The sequence below is a fragment of the Gymnodraco acuticeps genome, unplaced genomic scaffold, assembly GCF_902827175.1.
Source record: "Gymnodraco acuticeps unplaced genomic scaffold, fGymAcu1.1, whole genome shotgun sequence".
In the NCBI taxonomy this organism is placed as follows: domain Eukaryota; kingdom Metazoa; phylum Chordata; class Actinopteri; order Perciformes; family Bathydraconidae; genus Gymnodraco; species Gymnodraco acuticeps.
Window position 1 is genome coordinate 279,986 of NW_022991767.1, and position 17,434 is coordinate 297,419.

Here is a 17,434-nt window from a genome sequence, read left to right on the forward strand (position 1 = left end):
ATTTTGAATTGAGCCGTCCCTTATAGATACTATCTCTTTATGTTAGCAGGGTATATGCAGGAATCCTGAAGTCAAATGTAAAACCTTTTAAGACCTTTTTTAAGACCCTTTCCATACATTTTAAGACCTCATCGCGACTTCGAGTTCTAACCGGTTACCTTGGCGACACACTTTACCTCACATTGACTATATACAGTATTGATTGGCCTTCCTCCTTATCTTCCAACCATTTGGACGCAGACTTGCATTTCCCCATAACGATGTTGTTTAGCAACCGGCGTAAACGGACCTTCGCGCTATCAAGCAGTGAGCGTGCGATGTCCTGTTCAGATGACGTCAAACCCAACGGGATGCCATCAATAAACTACACAGAATCACACTACACACCTACGCCATGATTACATTCAGGCAGACTGTAGAATACAACCTCTTTGGACCATTTATATACTTATTGAAAACAAGCTACAAAATGTAATACCTTGGAAAATGCCGTTTAATACTTTTTAATAGCCTTAATTTTCGTTAAATTGATTTATCAACTTGTAATACTTTTTAAGACCCCGCGGACACCCTGGTTAGTGATGGGAATTCCGGCTCTTTTTAGTGAGTCATGTTACCACAGTTTACCACGGAGCCTCAGTTTCGCCGCTGCGAGGCCGGCGCTCGCAGTTCACACGCGTGCTCCACTAGCACCCCCCATCGCGTCCAAATCGCGCACGTTCCATGTTGTCCTGTAGCAGGCACCGCCGATGTCGGGGAAACAATCTTCAATACTCCGAAAATAATCCCACCAGACTCCTTTGCCCCTCCAACAGAGGGATGTCCTTGTCCTTTTTTTTTTTGGACGCCCTCGGCTCGAGTTCAGGGCGTTCAGAGCTGAATAATGGTGTCAAATGACGGCAAGACGCCCCCCTGGCGGAAACGCTGATCATCAATATGCCTAAATACAACCTTTGAAAAGCTCCTAGCATGGCTGAAAAAACGACATGCCAAAGTTTGCAACAGATTTTTCAACAATTTAAAGCTTTTCTTTTTTAATGGAACTATTTCCAATTTGTCACACAGCATTGGAGAGCTTCATGTCCCCACAGTTAAAGAAGAAATCCTTGGAAACCAAACACTTCCTTGAATGGCACTGACAAAGTGCTGCATCTAAAAATACAATGCCTCTATTTCCGGATGGTTTTTGGCAGAGGGAAAGTGACAAATAACAAAACATGTAACTTTGCAAAGCCATTTGTCTCAGCAACGGAACAATGCAGCCTCCTCTGCCTCGCTCCGTTTCTCTGCTCACGTCTTTATGAACAGATTCCTGACTCCGATGAAGTTTGTGTGCCTGACTGACAGCCCTCATAAGTCACTGCTGTCGACCAGAGATAGGACAATAGACTGGAAAAAACAAATTACATGCTAGACAAAATGTCTCCTGTCATTTCCCCCCGAAACAACGGATTGAGAAGTTAGATGGTGTTGCTAATTCTACCTCATTAAAATGTCGTTATTTCCTCCACAGCCCACAGGCAGAAGGGATGCAAATAGACAATCATATTTCCACTACCTGCTGTTAATAAGAAGTGCCATTTTTACTATGGTAGAAAAAGTACAACAGCAAAAATGTAGTCCTTTATAATAAACAGTAGCACCACTACTTTAAACTGTTGACTTTGCAGTTTTGTGGCGTTATCTCTTTCCTGCAAGAGGTCTTTACAAAGTCGGCATGCATAAAGTCAAGTCTCCTGATGTTGCTACGTTAAATCCATTTCAGAGCGAACAGAAAAACTGACTAAGCATGGCCTTTTTTTTTCTATCTTGGAACTAATTACGGCCCGCAGCCAGATTAATCAATCAGATGATGTTTTTTTATGAATGGCTAGTTTTAAAAAAGGACCTGATATGCTTTTGGGGGTTTTCCCCTTTCCTGTAGTGTGTTATATATTTTGTTGTGCATGTAAATGGTCTGAAAGGGCTAAAATCCTTCTCTCCCTAACACAGTGACATCACTATGTAATACTCGCACTTTTATTAACTAGCGTTCCAACACATTGTACGTGATAGGCTAAGGGGCGGGACATCTCTAAGCGGTTGACCAATCACAACAGAGCCGGCTGGCTAACCAATCAGAACTGTTAAACAATCAGACTGTTAATCACCTGAACTTTTGAAACAACATCCACAACATTAATCTGGCAGCAATTCAGAAATGATTTATCTTTTTCAGTCACTTGCATATAGACTCGCACTATTCCACTTTTTTACTATTTTTCTTTTCATATTTACTTGCACTATTTTTTCAGTAACTACACTGTAGCTATCTATGTACAGATGATCAATACAAGCCTTGAACTTTGAACCTTGAGCAGACTGGGCTCTGGTTTCAGACAGAGAGGGAAAAGACAGGCAGTATGAGAAAAATAAAGAGCTTTTTGAACTTTAAAGCATGGAGAGAGTAGAGACACTACATACTGATATACACCTGAACATCAGCAGGAGAGGACTCTTTAAAGTAGAGACACTACATACTGATATACTCCTGAACATCAGCAGGAGAGGACTCTTTAAAGTAGAGACACTACATACTGATATACACCTGAACATCAGCAGGAGAGGACTCTTTAAAGTAGAGACACTACATACTGATATACACCTGAACATCAGCAGGAGAGGACTCTTTAAAGTAGAGACACTACACACTGATATACACCTGAACATCAGGAGGAGAGGACTCTTTAAAGTAGAGACACTACATACTGATATACTCCTGAACATCAGGAGGAGAGGACTCTTTAAAGTAGAGACACTACATACACCTGAACATCAGCAGGAGAGGACTCTTTAAAGTAGAGACACTACATACTGATATACTCCTGAACATCAGGAGGAGAAGACTCTTTAAAGTAGAGACACTACATACTGATATACACCTGAACATCAGCAGGAGAGGACTCTTTAAAGTAGAGACACTACATACTGATATACACCTGAACATCAGCAGGACAGGACTCTTTAAAGTAGAGACACTACATACACCTGAACATCAGCAGGAGAGGACTCTTTAAAGTAGAGACACTACATACTGATATACTCCTGAACATCAGGAGGAGAGGACTCTTTAAAGTAGAGACACTACATACACCTGAACATCAGCAGGAGAGGACTCTTTAAAGTAGAGACACTACATACTGATATACACCTGAACATCAGCAGGAGAGGACTCTTTAAAGTAGGGACACAACATACTGATATACACCTGAACATCAGCAGGAGAGGACTCTTTAAAGTAGAGACACTACATACTGATATACACCTGAACATCAGCAGGAGAGGACTCTTTAAAGTAGAGACACTACATACTGATATACACCTGAACATCAGCAGGAGAGGACTCTTTAAAGTAGAGACACTACATACTGATATACACCTGAACATCAGGAGGAGAGGACTCTTTAAAGTAGAGACACTACATACTGATATACACCTGAACATCAGGAGGAGAGGACTCTTTAAAGTAGAGGTACTGATATACACCTGAACATCAGCAGGAGAGGACTCTTTAAAGTAGAGACACTACATACTGATATACACCTGAACATCAGCAGGAGAGGACTCTTTAAAGTAGAGACACTACATACTGATATACACCTGAACATCAGGAGGAGAGGACTCTTTAAAGTAGAGACACTACATACTGATATACACCTGAACATCAGGAGGAGAGGACTCTTTAAAGTAGAGACACTACATACTGATATACTCCTGAACATCAGCCGGAGAGGACTCTTTAAAGTAGAGGCACTACATACACCTGAACATCAGCAGGAGAGGACTCTTTAAAGTAGAGACACTACATAGTACTGATATACACCTGAACATCAGCAGGACAGGACTCTTTAAAGTAGAGACACTACATACTGATATACACCTGAACATCAGCAGGAGAGGACTCTTTAAAGTAGAGACACTACATACTGATATACACCTGAACATCAGCAGGAGAGGACTCTTTAAAGTAGAGACACTACATACTGATATACACCTGAACATCAGCAGGAGAGGACTCTTTAAAGTAGAGACACTAAATACTGATATACACCTGCACATATGCATAATATGTTCTTTTTAAGTGTCAAGGGGTAACCTGTATTTGATTTATTAAAGCATAAAACAGCAAAAATATGCACCTGTGGTTTTCTTAATACAGGAAATGTTGAGTTTCTTTTTTCCGCCCTATCAATCTCTTTATAGATTTTGACTGTAATTTTAGTTTCAGAGCGTTTTGTCTGACACAGGACGTCTCAGGAGGGATATAAACTGTACCTCTGTGCTTTCTCTTTAAATAGATTTAAAAGTGCTGTTTGTGTAGAAATAAATTGCAGTGTGAACTGTGTCGCTCCTGCAGTGAGAGGTGTTGGAGCTACAATCCTCTTCTGTCAGGTTTTAAATGAAAAGAAAACAACATTTCACTCAGAAGATAAGAGTCGTGCTAGTGACTGGTTTTACACGAAAACAAGGTGTGCAGTTTAACGGATATGTATTATGGTGACACCAATACACTCTCAAAGTTTGGGCCTTAAATACGATTATTATACCCACAGCAGTGTTAATTTCATCAACTACCTTTTTTACATGACTAAGACGAGACGATGACGAGCTAAAAATGGATTCTTGATAATAAAAACTATGACGAAATGTATATTTAGTTTTCGTTGATGAGACAAGACGGGACTAAGGTGTTAATGGTTGACTATTGGACATTCAAAATGCAGCATATTTTCCCCCAAGTGTCCGGCTTGTCAAAATGCATCTTACGTTTCTAACTTGCAATATCATTATTTCTGCTGTCTTCACTCCAGAAGAGCGATCTCCCTGTGTCTCTCTGTGTGTGGGGGGCGGGGCCTAACTCTCTCTCTGTGTGCGGGGGGCGGGGCCTAACTCTCTCTCTGTGTGCGGGGGGCGGGGCCTAACTCTCTCTCTCTGTGTGCAGGGCCTAACTCTCTCTCTCTGTGTGCAGGGCCTAACTCTCTCTCTCTGTGTGCGGGGCCTAACTCTCTCTCTCTCTGTGTGCGGGGCCTAACATACACCCTAGCGGCTTGCACAGATTTGAAAGAGTAGTAGTACCGTTAAAAACCTTAACGATACCCATCCCTAGATGTTACAGAAGTAAAGTGTTAAGAGAGTGAAATGTTGCTTTAGGAATTTCAACACTTGATGCTGTCACATTGATTCCAATTTCAGATTCCTGTATTTGAACTGAATTGGTTTGAAGAGAGAAAACATTTTAACTAAAAGTAACATGTAATGATTTTTCATCGACTAAAACGTTTTGAGTTTTCGTCGACTAAAACTATGAAGGATAAAAAGGACTAAAATGTGACTAAAACTAATAACCATTTTCGTCTAAAGACTAAATCAAAAATAGCTGCCAAAATGAACACTGACCCAGTGTTTATGAGAAAATAACTATTTACAGTGTTTTATAAAAAGCACAGAAACCTGCCCATCAGAACACGTTTACTTTAGCTTAGAGACAGTTGTTTGACGCAGACACGTTGCATAAAGACATCAAGAATATTTGCATTTCCTCCTTCGCTCCATCTGTTTCTCCATGTCTTCTTGGCAAAGAGTCCAAGTCCTTAACCATCTCCCCTTGTTGTTTAGTAAACATGGGTCATCCTCTGTCTCTTGTTATACATTTTTCTCTCTTTTCTGAATCACTGAATCATTTTAACACGTCAGACCGACAGTTCAAACTTGTGTTTTATGGTCTATGAACAATTTGCTATGTTCAAACAACTACTTATTTATGCTTTCTCTGTCTGAAACACGCCATTTTAGCATGTTTCAAAACTCCTGAGGGCTCATTTGAATGCATAGTCTCTGAATAATGTGCATTTCTTCATGGATTGACCATTTTTTATACATGTACAGTATTATATAGCATTTAAACCGGCTTTATGATAAAAAAAAGGCATGAAAATCGCACTTTTTACAATATGGGACCCTTAGAGAGTCCTAAAAGTTCTGGCTCAATGGCAGCATTTTACACTTTTAAATCTCCTCTGTGATTTAAAGACTTTCTTGGATCACTTCCTTCGAGTCGCAAAATGTTATTATCAAAAGACTCAAGATACCCCATGCACAAAAGTGCTTTTCTCCTGGGAAAAGCCTTCACAAGACAAACCGCGGTAGACCAAATGTAAAAGAAAATCCCACCCACACAAGGATAGAGATTTAAAAAGCATATCGTTGCTTCATAAGATCTAATATCGAAGCAAATGTCAGAAAGAAACACAACGTTCGTTACTCTTTATTTTTAATGTAATCTGTTAAAAAATGTGTCCATGATAGTTTCTCAGTGTGATCGAACTTTAAAGTTCCCCTATCATACTGTTTTTCATCAATATATTATAGGTCTCAGATATATACAGAACATGTCTCTAAAGCTAGAGGGGACGCTGGCGTGTTTTTCGCCGCTCTTCTTGCCAACGCTTATTCCTCGTGTCTATCACTCCCTGCCGTCAATTCTTTTTCACATACACAGCGAAAAGATTGCTCTGCTCTGGTTTTGTGTTTCTGCCTTCTCCGTTGCTCAGCCGATTATGTTTGGCTGCTGTTTAGCTCCTAGCCTCTGCCGTCCTGCCATTAGCAAAACGAGCTCACCGTCGTGCTCTGCTACACCCCATCTCAACTGGGGTGTTTTCCATCACCACTTCTGTGGTTCGAGGACCGGTTTCTACCAGGCTAATGGTGCTAGCTGCTAGCTGGCTCGCTGTTTTTCCCACATGCCCCACCCCGGAACCTGCAGTCTACAGACTCTGGCCCCCCGCACCAACCTGTGAACCTTCGGGGATAGAGCCTTCAGTATGGCAGCCCCCACTCTCTGGAACGCTCTCCCTGCGGAGATCCACAACATCCCCACGCTTGACGTCTTCAAAAAGGGCCCTCAAGTCCCATCTGTCTGCCAAGGACTTTGGTCCCAAAACCAAACACCAAACAGATCATTGCACCATTACCCATAATCCCCTCTGTTTCAGCCCTGTTTCCAAAGTGCTGATTCCCTGTCTGTTACTTTAGATGAAAATAAGGAGCCCCTCCCCACGCCCCTCTGAGAGAGATTTGGTTAAAAAGAACACAATGGTGCTCTAGGAGGAGATTCAGGTGATAAGGTGGGGGGGGGGGGTACCTTGGTTGCTGATTGGCTAATGGTTACACAAGACAAAATATCGTTATGACATCATAAAGTGGCCAAAATCTGATCAGCTCATTTTCAGACAGGTTTTTATAGAAATGGATCAAAAAGAGAGAGAATCTTTGTTCCTGAAACTTTCAGAGTCTCTTTACACAGAGGGGACACATGTTGATGTAGAAGAGACATGAAGAAGAGGGGACACATGTTGATGTAGAAGAGACATGAAGAAGAGGGGACACATGTTGATGTAGAAGAGACATGAAGAAGTGGGGACACATGTTGATGTAGAAGAGACATGAAGAAGAGGGGACACATGTTGATGTAGAAGAGACATGAAGAAGAGGGGACACATGTTGATGTAGAAGAGACATGAAGAAGAGGGGACACATGCTGATGTAGAAGAGACATGAAGAAGAGGGGACACATGTTGATGTAGAAGAGACATGAAGAAGAGGGGACGACATGTTGGTGTAGAAAGAGACATGAGAGAGGGACACATGTTGATGTAGAAGAGACATGAAGAAGAGGGGACACATTTGATTAGAAGAGACATGAAGAAGAGGGGACACATGTTGATGTAGAAAGAGACATGAAGAAATAGGGACACATGTTGATGTAGAAGAGACATGAAGAAGAGGGGACACATGTTGATGTAAGAAGAGACATGGAGAAGAGGGGGACACATGTTGATGTATAAGAGACATGAAGAAGAGGGGGACACATGTTGAATGTAGAAGACATGAAGAAGAGGGGACACTGTTTGATGTAAAGAGACTGAAGAAGAGGGGACACATGTTGATGTAGAAGAGACATGAAGAAGAGAGGGACCACATGTTGATGTAGAAGAGACATGAAGAAGAGGGGACACATGTTGATGTAGAAGAGACATGAAGAAGAGAGGGACACATGTTGATAGTAGAGAGACATGGAGAAGAGGGGACACATGTTGATGTAGAAGAGACATGAAGAAGAGGGGACACATGTTGATGTAGAAGAGACATGAAGAAGAGGGGACACATTTGATGTAGAAGAGACATGAAGAAGAGGGGACACATGTTGATGTAGAAGAGACATGAAGAAAGAGGGGACACATGTTGATGTAGAAGAGACATGAAGAACAAGGAGACACATGTTGATGTAGAAGAGACATGAAGAAGAGGGGACACATGTTGATGTAGAAGAGACATGAAGAAGAGGGGACACATGTTGATGTAGAAGAGACATGAAGAAGAGGGGACACATGTTGATGTAGAAGAGACATGAAGAAGAGGGGACACATGTTGATGAGAAGAGACATGAAGAAGAGGGGACACATGTTGATGTAGAAGAGACATGAAGAAGAGGGGACACATGTTGATGTAGAAGAGACATGAAGAAGAGGGGACACATGTTGATGTAGAAGAGACATGAAGAAGAGGGGACACATGGTGATGTATAAAAGACATGAACAAGTGGATTTTTCATATTAGGGGACCTTTCATTTCTTCACGACAATGTCATATTTATGTATTGCAATCACTACCATGTAACTTAGGTTGCTGTCAGATGCAATAAAATCAATGTTGTCCAAGCAACCTTTCAGAGAAATGTCTCCAGGAACAGTAAGTGAGACGAAATGTCTAAATGTATTAAAACACTTTAATGCCTCTTTAGTAACATTAGGAAACCTAAATGGATTAAAATGTTGCCTTCCCATGGTGCTTCACAGTTACAGCCTCGTCTTTAAAAAGCACTTATTCTAAAGCTATGCAGAAAGAGTGCGGGGTATTAAAGGTATCGCTAAGTGTCAACGTTATTCTACAGCAGCAAGTGAACTCAGCACATCAGAAAACAACGGACCTCCTGCTGTGACGATGCTGTTTGAATGATAGGACCACTGCTGCTGGAAAGCTCTGAATGATGCACAGGGGGCTGCTGGGAAAAGCAGGTGTGAAAGCTTACACATCTAAATGTTGCATTCAGAACAGTAAGGAGGATTAACGCTCACCTGAAGGCATATTTGACTATATTATAGCATGCTTCATGTACACATTCTTTGGCCGAGGAAGCAATACCTTATATAATATCAGGAATATTCGCAGTTACGACTACACTTGGAGACATTGTTTTCTTCTTAATGAGGAGCTCTTAACGGGGATATTATAATGATAATGCTTTTACAATTAAAGCATACATCAAAGTGTGAGTTTGTGCTTTTTTTGAAGATATATCTACACGTTATGTCATTGAGCTGATTCTAAATTGTCCATGTAAGATTTCCCCAGGGTCTTAACTCTTAAGTGTAATATTTTGTATGCTTAGCCACTAAAAAATAGAAGGTTAATGGCTTACTATTTTGCCATGGGCGTGAAATAAAGAATGCATGGAAACTAAGCTAGAAAACAATCTTAAAGTAGAAAGCAAGCTCATATCAAACACAGGAGAGTTCGATTTCTCTTACTTATCCATAAAGAGGTGTGTGTGTGTGTGTGTGTGTGTGTGTGTGTGTGTGTGTGTGTGTGTGTGTGTGTGTGTGTGTGTGTGTGTGTGTGTGTGTGTGTGTGTGTGTGAAAAGGCCTTGATGTTGCCGCACTTTTCCATCCCCCTATCTAAGCTAGAAAATGAGTCATAAAATGTGAGAATTATAAATCACACTTTAAACTTCAATTAACTTTAATCAGATATTTTCCTAACATAAGGCATTATAAATGCAATATGATGATTTTATAATCAGGAAATTATATAATGCACATAATGAGCTGCAAATTGCTGGGTGTTTAATATTTGATGTGGTTAATGTGTCCTTAATGACGTGATAGGAAACCTAATGTCATTTTCCGATGCCAGCATGATTACAATGTTAGAAACAATTATCTCAGCTTCTAATGGGCTCTGCTGGTAATGGATCAAAATGCTAACGGTGTTATTAAAGTCATTGAAGACATTTATCCAAGAAGTCCTATAGAATAAAAGTAGGTATATGAACATAAGAAGTTAAAGTACGAATTTACAATAAAAAAGTAAAATAAAAATATGTGTATAAACATAATAAGGTAATGTAAAATATCCAATAAAAGATCAAATATAATAAAACCGAATAACAATTTGTAAATAAACGTAAGAAGTTCAAGTTACAATATGCAATAAAATGTCAAATAGATGTAAATATACAACCATAAGAGGTTAGAGTAAAAAAGTATATTAACAAGGAAAAGTAAAGCAAGAATGTGAACAAGGTTAAAATAATTATGTGTGTGTGTGTGTGTGTGTGTGTGTGTGTGTGTGTGTATGTGTGTGTGTGTGTGTGTGTGTGTGTGTGTGTGTGTGTGTGTGTGTGTGTGTGATGACAGGAAATTAGTGTATTGACACTGATTATTCTTCCACAACCCACACTCTGGCTTTCAATATTCAATCACCTATCTCCCTGCTTATCGTGTGTCGTCTCTCTTAAAGGGGCCCCATGCTGCTCATCAGGTGTGTATCAGTATGTAGTGCCTCTACTGTGACATGTCTCCATGCTTTAATGTTCAAAAAGCTCTTTATTTTTCTCATACTGCCGGAGCTGCAGCACCTCTTTTCACCCTCTGTCTGAAACCAGAGCCCAGTCTGCTCTGATTGGTTAGCTGGCCGGCTCTGTTGTGATTGGTCAACCGCTTAGAGAAGTCCCGCCCCTTAGCCTATCTCGTACAATGTGTTGGAGCGCGAGCCAATAGAAGCGCGAGTCTAAGGTAGTGATATCACTATGTTCACTATGTATGTGTTAAATGCTTTTGCTAAGTCATGTTTTTTAAGCTTGATATCATCTCTAAAGTCAGATATTTTCCTTTTTTCTTGCCATTAAAAGTAATTGACATGTCTTTCAGGCTTCATTTAAAAAGTGGCATCAAGTTTCCAAGGTGAGCAAGCATTTTCTCCATTTCATAAGCTTTAGATAAATAGTTTATGGGCCGTGGGAGTCATGCGTAAAATCATATGTCCTTGGCAAGGAGCTTTCAAACGGTTCAAGAGTTTCTCAGAGTTTTAATGAGAAACCTGTGCCGTTGTTGTCCTTGGTGACGGCACGATGTTGGTTACACACACAGCTAACAACAGAATATATATAGATACTTCAAGAGAGATGTGTCAGTTTCACTTGTAACCATTACATCTTGTTGTAATACTTTCATCATGTAATATTGACATTAAACTTCCTGCCCCCGCTTTCTCTGATCAAACGTTTATTTTGGAAAGTGATGTTTTCTAACGCCTCAAACTACATTGCTGGAAGCAGAATGCTATTTTACTCACAAAATATTACAAATAGATTTGGCTGAAACGCCCAAATACTGGTATGAAATGTTGCGTTCAAATGCTGCTGGGAAATCAAGAAACCTAGGATGTTTACTAGGGAAAAGCAACCGATGACAATGTATACATACTAAAAACTATGAATACTGTAGCTGCTTACATTGCTGTTATATTTCACCTCCAGTAAGTCGGAATCATATGCAACTCGCAAATATCTTTCTCTCTCTCCTCTCTATCTCCTCTCTCTCTTTTCTCTTCTCCCTCTCTCTCTCTCTCAATGTTGGTACACAAATGCGCCTTTTTTCAAATGACCCGGTGCTCTTTTTTTGGCGGAGGTGCGCATGCGCACCAGTTATGTGCAGCCCTGAATAGGCGTAGTTATGTTAGTATAAGATATTTATAAATTAGGCATTCGCCTATACTGCCTATGCCAAGGGCCGGCCCTGAGTCGGATGAAGGACGCCACATTTTGTTTTTGTTTGCATGTCTTGAATTACATCGTGACAAAATCGGAAAAAAAAACAATTGGACGTTAAAGGTCTTTCAAGGATCCTCTCTACCACTGACGTCAATGAGTCAAGCCTCTATTGACTGAATAGCTTGTGGAAGCGAGTTCACACACACACACACACACACCACCACCACACACACACACACACACTTACCACATTAAAGTCGAGGTTCTTCTCCACCCAGTCCGTAGCAGCGTCAAACTCTTCAAACATCTCCATGATGTAGAGAGTATCCAGAGCATCCACTATTGTCGCTCCCTTTATACTTCCTGCAAGAAAATCAGGTATCAAGATTAGAAATAAATATCTCAATACACATTAGTGAAGGTTGTTGCGTCTTAAATAGAGAGGTTTACATATCGTCTCTTCGCTAAAAATACTAGGAAAAAAGCTGGTCTTAAAAAACGTAAGCGTCAATTTTCAAGATGAGCAAAAACTACCAATACTTGAATAAGTGTGAATGACAACAGGTGTTAGCAGCAGACTCATTAAGTACAAAACTGCAGTAATTCAGAGATTTCTGAAGGTGGAATAAATTATTTAGCTAGACAGATGGCGAGAGGCAGTGATTATTGGCACTCATGAAACATCGAGAGTATTGCGAATCTCTAGATATTAGCCTCATAGCAGGAGAGAATAGAAACATCATTCCAGCACCGTCTGTCATTAATAACAAAAACGTAACAAATCCAACAATACCGCAACACCTCAGTCTGGGCCGGGAAGCTGGATAAACCATTTAGCATGCAGCACGAGCGCTCAGGAAAGCTTTCATTCCTAACATACACAAGCTTTCCGAGCTATCTGACCACTTAGAGGTGAGACAGGAAAGCCAACAACACATTTTAATGGAAGATGGGGTGGTGAAGAAAGAGGAACAAGAATGAGTTAGAAAAAAATGAGATATGAAAAACATTACAAGCAAAGGACGACAAAGATAAAAAAGAGTAAAGTATGAAGTGTCGATAAGATGTAAGCCAGGTAGCTGCAGGGTTGGTATTGTTTAAGGTGTGGGTTTATCTCCCCCTGTGGGAGGAAGCGAAGGCAGCTAAAAGCTTTCCATTAGACACAATGCTGAGTCATCATCTGCTCAGAGACACTGCTGCCCATCACTCTGTGTTTTAATTTGTGAAGCAGATTTTGGTTACAAAGCAATAGATGCAAATAATAAGAATATTCGTTGATCCTTAAATTCCCCTGGATATAAATGGTGTTTAGCTCAAAAAGAAAACCTGGATATTAAATGGAATTTTCAAGAGAAGATTTGTCTGTCTGTGGCAGATACATAGCTAGATGCGGTCATCTTTATACACGGGGAGCAGACTGAACTAATCTCATCCTGTCTCTCTAATTGTAGGATTGTAGCTGACATCCTCGTGGATTCATCTTCTTATTACAGACACATGCATTTCCTAACATTCGGTCTATATGCTGTAAAGTGTTTACACACGGCATCTATTGCACGTCTGCCCGTCCTGGGAGAGGGATCCCTCCTCTGTTGCTCTCCCTGAGGTTTCTCCCATGTCCCCTTTAAACTGTGGGGTTTCTCTGGAAGTGTTTCCTTGTACGATGTGAGGGTCTAAGGACAGAGGGTCTAAGGACAGAGGGTCTAAGGATAGAGGGTCTAAGGACAGAGGGTCTAAGGACAGAGGTGTTGTTTTCTCATACTGATATTCTGAACAATCTGTGCTGTTGTATTTGCTGTAAAGTGTCTCTACTGTAGGCTATTTTTATTTTATGTTCAGCACTTTGGCTCCACCAAAAATCGTTTATAAATGTGCTATATAAATAAAACTTGATTTGATTTGACTCTAATGCTTTGGGCAAGGTTCAACACTGGCTGAACAACATTTGCTTACAGTTAAACGTAAAAAAAACAGTATGCATGATGTTCAGAAAACGACCAGTCAAAATCGAAGGATCCAACATGTTTTTAAACAGAGCAGAAATATAACTAGTCCCCCTCTTCAAGTATCTTGGAGTCATACTGGACTCGAACTTGACTTTTTTTATATGTCTTATATGTCTTAAATGATATGATGAATTGGAAATGGGGGACCCTGATGTAAACAAGACGAAAGTCTTTCTCTGGTCTGCATCCCCTTAACAATTGTATGTTTTGAGCTGTACTGTACTGTACCCAATATACAAGCTGTTAATAAACTTTTCAATCAATCAATCATTTTTAAGAAACATATCAAGAAAGTATCCAATGTAAGGGAAACTTCTGCAGCAATGGAGAGTCAGGACTCAGAGAGACACGAGGAGAGTTGGAGCTTTGATGTCAAACACTGATGGTTTATTTGGAGTTTCGGCCGGAGAGTTGACGAGACAGGTGGTGTGTCACGAGTTGACACAGCGGTTGCCAAACCAATTCTGAAGAACTCTTTCTGTAGCTCGAGGTTTTAACTAGTTTGGAGTGTAATAATCAACATTCTTCATCAGTGAGACTAAAGCAATATGGATCCTGAATCTAACTAGAGCTCTCGTCCATAGAAAAGAATGTGCGTCAGGGAACCTACGTCCCTGAACAGTAAACTACCTCATGGCGGCTTGTGCTCTGTCATAGACTGGCAACAACAATGCGCCCAAGCTGCGCCTCCTTAAGAGAGATAGCAGCAATACCCAAGGCCGTAGACCTATGCCGTGGGAAAGGAGGCAGTGAGAGGAGAAAATTATGAACTGTGTCAAAGGTTGAATACCTAAGCAAATTATTTCCCTAACATCCAACACTATTAAATTCAACTTGCAACATTTTAAACAAATTAGACCCTTCTTAACTGTCAATGCTGCAAAGTCATACCTCCACTGCATGATTCTAGCCCACATTGAATACTGTTTCACAAACTGGTCGTTGCTTGTGCCACAAACCTGAAACCCAGAGAACAGCTGCACAAGAGAGCTATCCAGGTGTTTGACAGAAAGCCTCATTCATACCACCACTGTACCATCCTTGAAAAAACTATTTAAAGTATTTTAAAAGTATGTGTTTTATTTATAAATGTTTACATGGACTGCCCCCCCCCCCCCCTCCCTTAGGGGAATTCATCCACATAAAACACACTGGACGCTGCACTCGGTCAGAAACCAGAGGAGACTGAAGTCCACCGCAGACGGACCACTTTTGGACAAAGTGTCCTCTCCATTAAAGGCAGCTCGTTGTGGAACAGCCTCCCAACTGAGATACGGGATCGTCCCACTCTCAATAGCTTCAAAGGTCAACTCAAAGAATGGTTGAGAAACAACCAGACGTGCGGTCACCGCTAACTGCACTTTAACACAGGGGTATCTCCTCCTGCACTTTATATGTCGTAGCTGCTACATTGTACTGCCATGTGGTAAATACGTGTGTATGCTGCTCATGGTCTTTCTGCATATCATGTATTTATTTTTGCAATGTATATAAATGTCATGTTCTTATATGTTGTATGTGACGGGACTATGGATGGAAATGAGCTCAAAGTTCAAATCTGGCATATTTACACTTGGAGCATTACTTGTCTTAAGTTACGTGTCTGTTCAAATAAACAATGAAATGAAATGAAAATGCATTAGCCGAGATGAGCATAAAGACTCAAAATACGAGACTTATTCAGACCAAGTCATCAACGTTTATGTTATAGTATACACATGTCTATTGCATCTTTAAAGGGACCCTATTATACTTTGTGGGGTTTCCCCTCCACTGTAGCGTGTTATAAAGGTTGGTGTGCATGTCAATGGTCAGCAAAGGCTTAAATATGTAATACTCGTGCTTCTATTGGCTAGATCTCCAGCTAATTGTACGAGATAGACTAAAGGGGCGGGACATAAGCGGTTGACCAATCACAACAGAGCCGGCCAGCTGACCAATCAGAGCAGACTGGGCTCTGGTTTCAGACAGAGGGTGAAAAGAGGTGCTGCAGCACAGGCAGTATGAGAAAATAAAGAGCTTTTTGAACATTACAGCATGGAGACATGTAGAGACACTACATACTGATATACACCTGAACATCAGCAGGAGAGGACTCTTTAAAGTAGAGACACTACATACTGATATACACCTGAACATCAGCAGGAGAGGACTCTTTAAAGTAGAGACACTACATACTGATATACACCTGAACATCAGCAGGAGAGGACTCTTTAAAGTAGAGACACTACATACTGATATACACCTGAACATCAGCAGGAGAGGACTCTTTAAAGTAGAGACACTACATACTGATATACACCTGAACATCAGGAGGAGAGGACTCTTTAAAGTAGAGACACTACATACTGATATACACCTGAACATCAGCAGGAGAGGACTCTTTAAAGTAGAGACACTACATACTGATAGACACCTGAACATCAGCAGGAGAGGACTCTTTAAAGTAGAGACACTACATACTGATATACACCTGAACATCAGGAGGAGAGGACTCTTTAAAGTAGAGACACTACATACTGATATACACCTGAACATCAGCAGGAGAGGACTCTTTAAAGTAGAGACACTACATACTGATATACACCTGAACATCAGGAGGAGAGGACTCTTTAAAGTAGAGACACTACATACTGATATACACCTGAACATCAGGAGGAGAGGACTCTTTAAAGTAGAGACACTACATACTGATATACACCTGAACATCAGCAGGAGAGGACTCTTTAAAGTAGAGACACTACATACTGATATACACCTGAACATCAGCAGGAGAGGACTCTTTAAAGTAGAGACACTACATACTGATATACACCTGAACATCAGCAGGAGAGGACTCTTTAAAGTAGAGACACTACATACTGATATACACCTGAACATCAGCAGGAGAGGACTCTTTAAAGTAGAGACACTACATACTGATATACACCTGAACATCAGCAGGAGAGGACTCTTTAAAGTAGAGACACTACATACGGATATACACCTGAACATCAGCAGGAGAGGACTCTTTAAAGTAGAGACACTACATACTGATATACACCTGAACATCAGCAGGAGAGGACTCTTTAAAGTAGAGACACTACATACGGATATACACCTGAACATCAGGGATCACCAACTGCATTTGTCCAAGGGCCAAAATGTATCCAATAGACACTTTCGAGGGCCAGCGAATTTTATATATAGCCCAGAATTTTGAAGTTGTTGACCGGGGGGGGGGACTGCGGAGCGCATAAAGCTTAGCAGACTCTTCACGCTAACGAAGGATCACTTCTAGGCTACTGTCCCGCAGCTGCTGCCTCTCTGTTGGACTCTGGTACTGCACATTACTCACGAGACGTTGTAGGAAAAAAAATGAGTGGGGGGCGAACGCACTAACCACTCCGCCAACACCACAGTCACCCCCGTCGTGCGGGCCGGATGAGAATGTCTGGCGGGCCGGATGTGGCGCCAGTTGGTGGTCACTGCACTATATACAGATATATGAACCTGGAAATGAGCAGGGTGAAACCAGGTGCTGCAGAACACTTTTGTGGTTTCACTGTTCTATATTAC

At 40.9% G+C, this 17,434-nt stretch overlaps 1 protein-coding gene across 1 annotated transcript in view; it reads right to left on the minus strand.

Annotated features, from left to right (window-relative positions):
- man1a1 (mannosidase, alpha, class 1A, member 1) overlaps positions 1-17,434 on the minus strand; it is a 190,840-nt gene that overhangs the window by 99,575 nt on the left and 73,831 nt on the right. Inside the window, 1 exon segment of the mRNA XM_034199445.1 lies at positions 12,118-12,233. Within this exon segment, the coding sequence (XP_034055336.1) occupies positions 12,118-12,233 (116 nt within the window).